Here is a 10,827-nt window from a genome sequence, read left to right on the forward strand (position 1 = left end):
TTCCCCAACGTCCAAGTGGATCTGGCTGTCAAGTTTGAAGACTTTGACAGCCTCGAACAGTTCACTGTTCTCGATATGGATCCATATGATATGATCCTGGGCATGCCCTGGCTTGAGAAGCACGAGCCCTGGATCGACTGGCGAGGCAAGGCAATCGGTGCCAGCCGCCCTGCGCCAGTCCGACAGAACATTGGTGAGTCATGTTCCCACCTCTGTCAGGACCCGGGGCGCCCGCGAGGGCTGCCAGGGTACCAAAGCATCCGGCAGATGCTTGGGAGTCGTCGACGTATATGACGACTCCGAGGATGTTTTGATGGTGGCCGCGCCCAGAAGAGGCGCGGCCCAAGTGGGTAACTATAGGTCCACAGGCGGGTATCTTAGCTCCGCAGACAGCTGCAGCTGTCATGCACACTGAGAACAGCGTGTTCAGAGTGGGTAACAGAGTTCCACTCACGGTCGCCCAGACCATAACTGAAGAGGAAGACGTCGGATACGCTTCCTGTGTGGGTAACACAGTGCCACACACGGTCGCCCAGACCATAACTGAAGAGGAAGACGTCGGATACGCTTCCTGTGTGGGTAACACAGTGCCACACGCGGTCGCCCAGACCTTAACTGAAGAGGAAGGCGTTGAACACGCTTCCTGTGGGGGTACAACAGTACCACACGAGGCCACGAGTGCCTCGGATGTCGTAGCGACGACATCCCTAGACGTGGGCAGCAAAGCTCCCCGTCACAGAAGCCGTCGGCAAAGACGCCGCCGCCGCCTCAAGTCGGATCCGAACTTTGTTCCGATCGACGTCGCTTCAAGCGACTCGGAGTCCAGGGCCCGGGCTCCTCCGACAAGGCCGGTGGAAGAGTGTTATCACATCTTCGATAGCGAGACGGGTTTACCCGTCAAGGCATCTGGTGTCCACTTGGAACCGTTGCCAGAGGTTGCAGAGATACTGAACCTCGAGGAAATGACGGCTGAGTCTTTCCTGGCCAACCTCAAGGCTGGAGAGATCGCTGAGATGGTACTCATGAGACCTGAGACCACTCAGGAGGAGCTGAACTCCTCCTCTGTCTTGGACGAGAACGTCCTGGAAGACATGAACAAGCAGCGTCAGGCGCGCTTGGGTTCTGAGATTCTCAAGAACCCCAAGGATCCGGTGTATCCTTTGGTGACGGAGTATGCGGACGTGGTGAATAAACACCCACCGACCCAACTCCCACCGGATCGAGGCGTACGGCACGAGATCGATCTCGTGCCCGGCACAAAGTATTGTGTCACGAGGCAATGGCCTCTCCCGCGCGAACAGTGCGAGGTCATTGATGCCTTCTTCGCCGCGAAAGCGAAGGCAGGCATGGTGCGGGAGTCGAAATCCCCGCACTCGACGCCGACTTTCTGCGTTCGTAAGCCGAACGGAAAGTGGCGTCTGGTTCACGCTTATAACAAGCTGAACAACGCAACGGTGCCGGCCCAAACACCGATCCCACGAAAGGATGTGTTGTTGAACAACATGGCCGGGAGCGTACTGTACAGTGCGCTGGATTTGGTAGACGGATACTACCAAATCCTGATGCGAGAGAGTGACATCCCGCTCACCGCGGTAAGCACTCCAAGCGGCATGCTTTGGGAGTGGCTCGTCATGCCGCAGGGCTTGTCTAACGCCCCGGCGACGTTCAATCGCCTGGTGACGCAATTGTTCCGCCCTTTGCGTACCTTCGTACAGACGTACTTCGACGACATTTTCGTCCATAGCCGTGCCGAAAGAGGCAAGACGGCCATGGAGGTGCATCTAGGACACCTCCGTCGAGTGTTGGACGTGATGCGAGCGAACAAGCTCTACGCCAACATCGACAAGTGCGTTTTCGCGTCACCAGAGATCAAAGTTCTCGGCTGCTTCGTAAGCAACGTGGGCGTTCGGGCTGACCCAGACAAGGTCAAGGCCATAGCAGCATGGCCGACGCCCCGATACCAGAAGGATCTTCGAAAGTGGTTGGGTTTGGCCAACTACCTTCACAAGTACAGCGCTGGGTACGCGGGCTTCGCTAAGCCCTTGTCGAGCCTCCTTCAGAAGGACGTCGACTGGCGCTGGGAGCAAGAGCACCAGGATGCTTTTGACAGCATCAAGGCCAGTCTCCAAGAGGCCCCTGTCCTGGCTCTGCCGGACGAGACGAAGCCGTTTAGCGTCGTCTGCGATGCCTCCGATTACGCCATCGGGTGTGCATTGCTGCAGGACGACACGGCTGGACAGGAACGAGTCATCTCATTCCAGTCCAGGCAGCTCAAAGCCGCCGAGCGGAACTACCCTGTCCATGACAAGAAGCTCCTGGCAATGAAATATGCCCTTGTGAAGTTCCGTGTTCACCTTCTGGGCTCTACGCCCTTTGTGATCTACACAGACCACGCGTCCTTGAGGACGGCGACTAACTCGCCTCACCTCTCCCAACGGATGGCGAGGTGGCTGTCCTTCTTCGCGGAATATAACTTCCGCGTCGAGTACAAGCCGGGCAAGCTCAACGTGCTTGCGGACGCCCTCTCTAGGCGTCCCGACTATGAGTTGGCCCACATCACGCGGGTGACAACGGATCTATATGATCGGATACGCATGGCGTATCGGGACGATGAGGCTGTCGCGCCTATCGTCAAGTTCCTTAAGGCCGGAACGAGCGCGAAGTCCGACTGGCTCTCGTCGCGACAGCGCTCACGGCTCCACCGATATGAGTTGAAGGAGGGCCTCCTCTATTATCGGGTAGAGCCCACTGATCCTCCACGGGTAATTGTACCCAACGACGAGGATCTGAAGTTCGACATCCTCGCGGAGGCGCATGACGCGCCCTCCAGCGGCCACTTGGGCCGCGAGAAGACCTTTCTGTCGGTCTCTCAGTCCTTCTGGTGGACCCACATGTACAAGTGGGTCGCCCGGTACGTCAAGACATGTGAAACATGTCAGCGGGTTAAACCCGCAGGGCACTCTTCGGCTCCACTACAGAGCCTGCCCGTACCGGCTGATTGTTGAATGTCGATGAGTCTTGACTTCATCTTTGGGCTTCCCGCCGACGGACACGGCAACACCGGAATTTTGGTGTTCGTGTGTCGGCTGAGCAAGATGGTACATCTTGCTCCAGTTCCCGTCACTGTGACGGGCGAACAAACCGCAAGGTTGTTCGTCGATGGCGTGTTCCGCTATCACGGTCTCTCGGAGACGATTGTCTCGGACCGAGACCCGCGGTTCACTGCTGCGTTTTGGAAATCGCTGTTCCCTTTACTGGGAACTCGTCTGCAGATGTCCACTGCGGATCATCCGCAGACAGACGGCCAAACAGAGCGCGTCAATCGAGTGCTCGAGGACACTCTGCGCAGTGTGTGCGCGGCAGCGCCACGTACGTGGTCGACGCAGCTTTCCAGCTGTTGAGTTTGCGCTCAACAACGCGGTGCACGCGTCCACGGGTTCACGCCGTTCTACTTGAACGGCTTCCGCCACCCCAGAGTGCTTCTCACTCTTCGAGGAAACACTGACTCCTCTATTCTAAGTGGGGGAGAGGCTCGGAAAGCTCTTTCCTTCCAAGGTCTCGAGATGTGAGACCAGTTTCGCTGCGGAAACAGGTGGAATCCTTTATGGATACCAGGCTGATCATTGTCAGCAGGGTCCGCGATGCCATGGCAGCGGCCCAAGATAACAAAAGGAGTACTCAGACAAACATGGAAGAGGAAACTTAAGTATATTTGAGTTGAGGAAGTGGTGTTGTTAGAACACGAGAAACTATACCTCTAGACACTGTCAGCTCTGTCGGCCACCAACAAGTTTGAAGCCCCCGTCTACTGCGGGCCTTTGGGGTTTCGGGCCCGCAACTGGGGGGTGTTTTACACCCTCTGCCCCTCTTCCAAAATTACAAGGGGGGACGCCCCCCGGACGTTTTTATTTTGGAGACTTTTAAAGCGGGTACTTGGACCCGCAGGGGGTTGCTGACTCGCAGACCCCCCTTGACCCAGCTCCTCGAAGCGAGGGCCGGTCACAGGCGTCGACGAGGTCGTCGGAGCAGGCACCCAAGCCTCGGTCGGGACGGCAAGGCTGCGGTCAAAACCGTACGCCGGATGGGCTCCATACGAATGGACCCCGGCGCCATACGCCGAGTACGCTGAGTACGCCGGGTACGCACCATACGCGTACGTCTGGGAGTGTGCCGCAGGCGGCTCCGGACGTGGCAACAAAGCCTCGATCCGTCGGATCATGCGAAAGGCCTCGTCCAGATCGGACGAAGAGGCCCGGCGGTCCACCCGCAGGAGCAGGCTCGCGACCTCTCGCTCCAGTAGGTCCAGGCGACCCGCAAGACGAGCGAGCTCGCCCTGATTCCCGGCCTGGGCGGCAGCATTACCGCCAGTCCCAAGGCCAAGTGCAATCTCAAGCACGAGGAGACGTTGACGGAGGCGGTCAACCTCAGGGTCCCGTGTCGGACCCGCAGTCGGAGCACTCGAACGAGAGTGGCTCTCGGGAGGCGCCGAGTACTCGTACTCGTACGAGGGCACCTCCGCCCCTGCTTGACCGGAATGGAGAAGTCCACTTCCACGTGGAGCGGATCCTCCAGGAGCAACGGTGTCGCGGGAAGCGACAGCTCCTCGTGAAGTGGAGGGGTTATGCCCACTCCGAGAACTCGTGGGAGCCGATTGAACGGCTCCTGATTGACTGCCCGAAGGCTGTCGCAATCTGGGAACAGAAGCGGCGGCAGCTTTATAAGTAGTCCGGGGCTTCTTGCCCGAACGGGGTACGGATGATGAATACATACCGTACCCGCGCTCATCGTGAGCGCTAGAAGCCGCGCGCTTCAGGATGTCCCTTGGCAGCATACGCTTGCTGATCAAGTGGGCAAACCTCACACGAAGATCACGCTGGTCCAGGATGTGGGACAGCTGCTGATCTTCATGGAGTTCCCATAACTCCGTGGGCGAGTACTTGAGAGTCTCCACCCACGCCCAGAACATGTCCTCACAAGAACTCCATGTGGGACAGTTCTCGGGCATAGCCCAGGGGTATCCCCAAACAGGATAGAGACCACCCCGGGTCTCGGGCTTCTTACGACAAGTCGTGAAGTCCTTAAGGGGAATGCGGTGTGGCGCGAGAAGCACACACCGAGCAGCCTCCACGTTGTCGACGAACAACTGTTCTTTCTGAACAAGGGCTCGTTCATAGATGCCCCTAGAAGTGTGGCCGCCCACAAGGCCACGAGGAGCGACGAGAAGCTCTAAGAAGAGGTCAGCCCCAGAGCTCTCCTCGGGAGGCCAATACCCTCTTGAGTTGATGGCAGCTCCCTGGCTGACGGGTGCCGCCACCGAACCCCCACGCACACGCTGGGCAGCTTGGAAATCCTCCTGCTGCTGGTCGAGGTCATTCGAGACCTCCCGGGGCTCAACAATGGCACCCTCCTCTTCCTCTTCTTCCTCCTTCTCCTCCTCTTCATCCGAGGAGCCGAAGAGACTCTGATAGGAGCGTCGAGTCTCCTTCTCCTCGCGGAGTGGAGACTTAGAGGCGGTACGCTTCTTTGAGGGCTTGGCGCCTTCGGCTTTAGAGGCCTTAGCGCGCGCAAGACCCTCGGCAAGCGAGAGACGTTTGCGAGGACTCCCTTCCTCATCGCCACCGGCTTTGGGAGTGCCCTTAGCCTTAACGGCCGGACTCTCAGAGCGCACAGAGGTCCTGGGACTGTGATCACCGTGATCACTAGCGGACGACTGCACGCTGTCTTCTTTGTGCTCACTGGGCACTGGGCTGTGCCCTCCCACAGAGCCCGCAGGAGCATCATGAGTGCTCTCGGACTCGGCATCGTCCTCACTGCCCGAGTTGAACTCACGTTCTACGAACCGAGGGTTCGGACGATTGTCTGAAGACGAGGGCGACGGACTGCGGCGCCTGCTTGCGCGCTTGTCCGCAGCCGCGTCACCCGAGGATCCGATCGCCTCGGAGGCCACCTTAGTAGCCTCCTTATGCAGAGCCTTTGCCGTGAGGCTTAGTGCTCTTGGCCTGCGCCTTACCGGCTGCAGCCTTGGAGCGTGTCTTAGCACCGCTCTTAGCAGTGCCACGAGGCATGTTAACGGTCGAAGTGGAGACCTTGACGAAGAGCGCACAGGTTGCTGCTCGAGGCTCTAACTGTAAAGTGAGCCTCCGCCGCGCTCGCGCGGCCGAGTCGATGGTTTTCGACTTTGAGAATGAGAGTTTGTGACGAACATCTCTTCATTCTGATTGAACGGTAAACCGAACCTAAGTGGGGGAGGATGTAACGGGGTACGTAGCACTAAGTGTACCCTGGTTACATGAAGTGTGACACTTCACACTTCAGGAGTATGACATGTCATACTCCGGGATATTTGGTACAAGGTACCAAGGTCATTCAAAACCAACCATTGGTTAAATGACATTGCATTTCTATAGGTAACTGATAGTTTGTATTAACCACAAACTTAACCTACCTATAAATATACTCAGTTTACAATCTACCTTATTTAGGTCACTTCGCTCTCTTTAATTAAAGAGGGGACCTGTGAACTGCCGTTCACTGAGAGTTTGTATACTCTCGGAAGATAACTTCCTCTAGCGCAAGGTGCTGTGTGACCCCGTCACACTTTCTGACTCGACCTAACTATGCCAAAATTACAAATATATCCAAAAGCGTGACACAATTAACTCGCGCCCTGATTGGGCAATACCAGCCGACCTGCGACACTGACTGGATCTGTTGCACGATCAGACCGCCTCTCTCCCCCGCGATTGGACGTAAGGTAAACATTTCTGCCGAGCACGAAACGCATCGATTGGCTGCAAACAGCCAGGCGAGCTGCGCAGATACTTGGTTATTGAGATTTAGCTACGCAAAACCTGTCGTATGTAATGCAAATCGGGCACACTAACCACTTTATTTTCTAAGAGCTCTGCACCCTTCTAAAATAGAGATTTTTATTATTATTAATGTAGACTTCACAGACCAGTATTTTGTAAGAGCTCTGGGATGCTATTTTCCACATACTTTTCAAAGTAAAGACGATATTAATATAAGCTTCACAGGCCGCATTTGTAAGAGCTCGGCGATGCTATTTTCCACACATTTTCTAAGGTAGAGACGATATTATTTTTTAATGCTAAAGTAGGCTTCACGACCAGCGCTTTTTGTAGGGACTTTGCGAATATATATATATATTTTTTACTTCACCTGGCACTCAACACTGCCACCGTGCAATGAAGGCGCGCGGCTGCACGGGCATTTCGCTATCTGCTCCCGTGCACCACACCCGACAGATGCATGCGCGCACGATAGATAATTGTCTTAGGCAATTTAAATTGCATGTAAAGTATGTTTTTGTTTGGAAATCTGATAATAATATATTATAGCAAAGCCAAAACGTTAGTATCAACTTTTTAATATGTTTCTAAATAATAAATACCAGCCTTATATTTCCAAGCTATTGGCTAATATTTGGACGCAAGTAATTGGTTAAAACAAAATATTTTGCTAACATCCGCACGTTTGCAAAATGGTGGGCCCTACGTGCAAGCAATGCGAGGCGAAGATTGACCCGCTTCTGCTGAACCCGCAGCGGTCTACGACGGATCCCCGAGCGCGCTGCGTCTGCTGCGGGAAGCTGCAGTACGGCTACGCATTCCGTACAATCAGCGGGCGGGACATCGTGCGGCGCTGTATTGTCTGCGAGAACGGCCCAAAAAGCGGTTGAGCTTTGGGAGGAAAAGCCCCCACCACCTGATTCGGCCGATGTGCGCCGCCAGGAAAGCCTGGCGAACGTCAAGAAGGCGATGGGTCCGGACTGGTACCCCAAGAAGAAAAAGAGGCGCAGCCGCCCTCGCAAGCTGACCGCTCGAAACGCCAATTACATCGAGCAAAAGAAGCAGCAGAAGAGCAAGTAATTGGAATATATACCCTTTTAGGCCCCCATTTTCCTACCTATTTTTGAAATTTGTATACTGGCTGACGGTACGAGGATTGGAGACGCACATACGGTAAACTGACTATGGCGCTGCCAATAGTGTTGACGCACCTACAGAGGGTAGTGCGTTTCATATAATAATTAGCGCATGGTATCTACTGTGAACCCTTGCAAGCTGACCGTCCATTTCTGCTTGCGCGTTACAATAGATCGAATGTACACTCGCTCACTTGGATACTGCAAACCATGATATCTGTGCCATCAGCGCTCACAGCGTACGTTGCATTCATGTGCGCTCACAAATTGAGACTACAGTATCGAGTGAGCACTACACACGACGATTAACTTGCTGTCTACATAGATACGAGCACGTGTGCGGTAATGCAAACCATACCGGTGGGTGTGGTAAGTTGAACTGTCTGTACGCAGTACCGGTGGGTGTGGTAAGTTGAACTGTCTGTACGCAGTACTTTACTTTAGCGCCCTGTCCATAATGGTCGAGATAAGAGCTCGGTTGAGTCGCGGGTGGCTATAATGTGTACCTGCCGCGCGCGTTTATATTGTTTTTCCTACTGCTAACAGAAGCCTGGTCAGCCGGCCTGTATCAGGCTGCCTGCATTACCGCGGGTATGACCTGTGCCTAATCTGCGACGCGCTTGATCATATAGTCGGATGCATAATAAGCGTAAGTACTGTAAGCGAGCACGACGATGCGAAAGTACCGAGATTGCAGCAGTGACCCAATACATGGGTGCTGGTTATCACGACCACACCATTCGCGACATTGCGGAATAAATACGGACATATCCAATAGCACGCCGGGCTGCTAGCTAGACACCGAAAGTACTTTATCTAATGTACATGATCTACTTTTCGATTCAAGCCTAAGATATCGATGTTCTGATAATTTGTCTACAGCCATGTGGCTTCGTATGTTCGTCATACAGATCGGAACCAGTAAATGCCAATCGGAAAGGATCTACGCCACTCGGTCAAGCAGTAGCTGTGCAAATCAGTCAGTAAATACGTCAGCTATACATGCAAGATTAATACAAGCGGAAGATAGTGGAAAGACTCTTCGGTAATATCATAAAGAGCTCAGCGGGACAATTTCAAGGCATAATATTGGTGTTTGGGGCGATCATTAGCAAATAGTACCTGTCCTAAAAGATACTTTGCGCGAGGAGCCGACCAAACCTTGCTCTAATAGACCGTCGCAATTAAAGATATGGTGTCGACTGCCTCACGGCGACGACGTGCAGATGGTAAGATGTTTGAGTAGGCGTATTTACTCCAGCTAAACTGGGATTCCTCACCGATATATGTCAATTTATTAGCAGCATAAAATCTGACCCCTCTTCCGAGCAGCATATATTACATTTGCAACCTCGCACACCCCCGATTGGAATCATTTTGGGAGCTATGTGCTCAAATGAGATTATAGACAAATCCTTCCAAAATAAGATAATGCACTCTTTGCAGATCACGTTAAACCCAGGTCAGGTCTACCTTTACTATGACGATCAACAATACGCATTCGATCTAGATCTATCACTCGGGTATATATCTGTAACATCCAGCTGCCACGCCTACATATTTATATGTGATGTTTCCAAAAGTGACTTTAAGAAAAGCAAGCGGTACACGATCCAGAGGCGGTTAGTGAGGCATAACATGAGAACACTAAGGGTATTGTGTGCGGTGTTGTTTCGGAACGTAACATAAGTATACATACATTGTATCCACCGTCATCATACTCGGCAATTGAAATCTCGAAAAGCACTGCTCTAGCGAGAGACAGTAGTCTGTTGAGGGAGATCTACGTTTTGGATAACGTGGCTTGTGATGACAGCAACTTGTTGAATTGGCTCAGCGATCTTCTATATAGCGAAGACTACCCGAATCCATGAGAAAAGTGTTTCTTCTTCATCGATGGTAAAGTTCAAGTCAATTAGCCTTCTGGAAAAACTTGAGTTGCTACTCAAAGATCGAGAATCTGATGCCGCGACAAAAAAAACAATCGTTGTTTCTTATGATCATGTGGGGATGCCGGTATGTTTAAAAAAAGTGTGAACGGCGGGGTTAATCAAATGATGTACTGGCTTGGTATGGCCCCCAAGGGAAAACACTGTCAAGAAGCTGCTAACGAAGTATAATGGACGCGAGGGCGAGCTTCGCTCGAAGTTGGCGCTGAAGAAAAAGTCGAAGGCCCAGGAAGAGAAAACGGTAATCAGCTAGCAAGTAATCTCCAGTCGCATTGTCTCCGCACGCATGGTGGCCTCGACGCACAGGCAGTAAACGCTATTTTGCATGACGACACGATGCGCGAGTTGCTGCAGCAAAACGAGAAGATAGTGTTGGCGCTACGAGACATGAGTTTGAGCCCAGACGTCCTCGAATCTCAATTGGGTGACCACGAGCTGCGAGGGTTTTATCAGAAGCTAATTGACTTCTTACAGTCAAAGAAAAAAGACACAGGTGATAGTGCGAGCTCTCCTAGCCACACGACAAATGATCAGCTCAGCGATCTCTGGATGAGCAAGTACTCGCTGCTGCTTCACTTGAAAATGGCGCGTTGTGGATGCGACTTGTGGATGAAGCAAGATGGGTAGCTTACCGTGATGCGTTGATAGATGACGAGGATCCAGAGCTGCTACTTTTTCATGCAGAAGAGGAGGATTCCGTCAATACCTTGAAGTGTTGTCTGGAGGTGCTTGAACTTACAAAGCAGCGTGAAGAAGAACAGAGCGAGCGCCTTGGAAGCTATCACAGACTTAGTTCAGCCGCCTGCATCTGATGAAAAAGAGGTGTTGGAGATTCACAGCTCTGCTGGAGCCAGTGACGAAGATGCCGAGATGCTGATATTACTTTCGAGCGTTCACTTTGGGCCGTCACTGATGATCGCCATGAACTAA

The 10,827-nt window shown here is 53.1% G+C and overlaps 1 protein-coding gene across 1 annotated transcript; it reads left to right on the forward strand.

The window, feature by feature from the left end:
* Nucleotides 1-10,233: 10,233 nt before the first annotated feature.
* Nucleotides 10,234-10,827, forward strand: PITG_16288 (uncharacterized protein; the record flags this gene model as incomplete). Its single annotated transcript, XM_002897630.1, has 2 exons — nucleotides 10,234-10,520; nucleotides 10,737-10,827. The coding sequence occupies 2 exons, from the start codon at nucleotides 10,234-10,236 to the stop codon at nucleotides 10,825-10,827; spliced, it is 378 nt and encodes a 125-aa protein (XP_002897676.1).

The sequence above is a fragment of the Phytophthora infestans genome, genomic scaffold (genome assembly GCF_000142945.1).
Source record: "Phytophthora infestans T30-4 supercont1.43 genomic scaffold, whole genome shotgun sequence".
Classification (NCBI taxonomy): domain Eukaryota; phylum Oomycota; class Peronosporomycetes; order Peronosporales; family Peronosporaceae; genus Phytophthora; species Phytophthora infestans.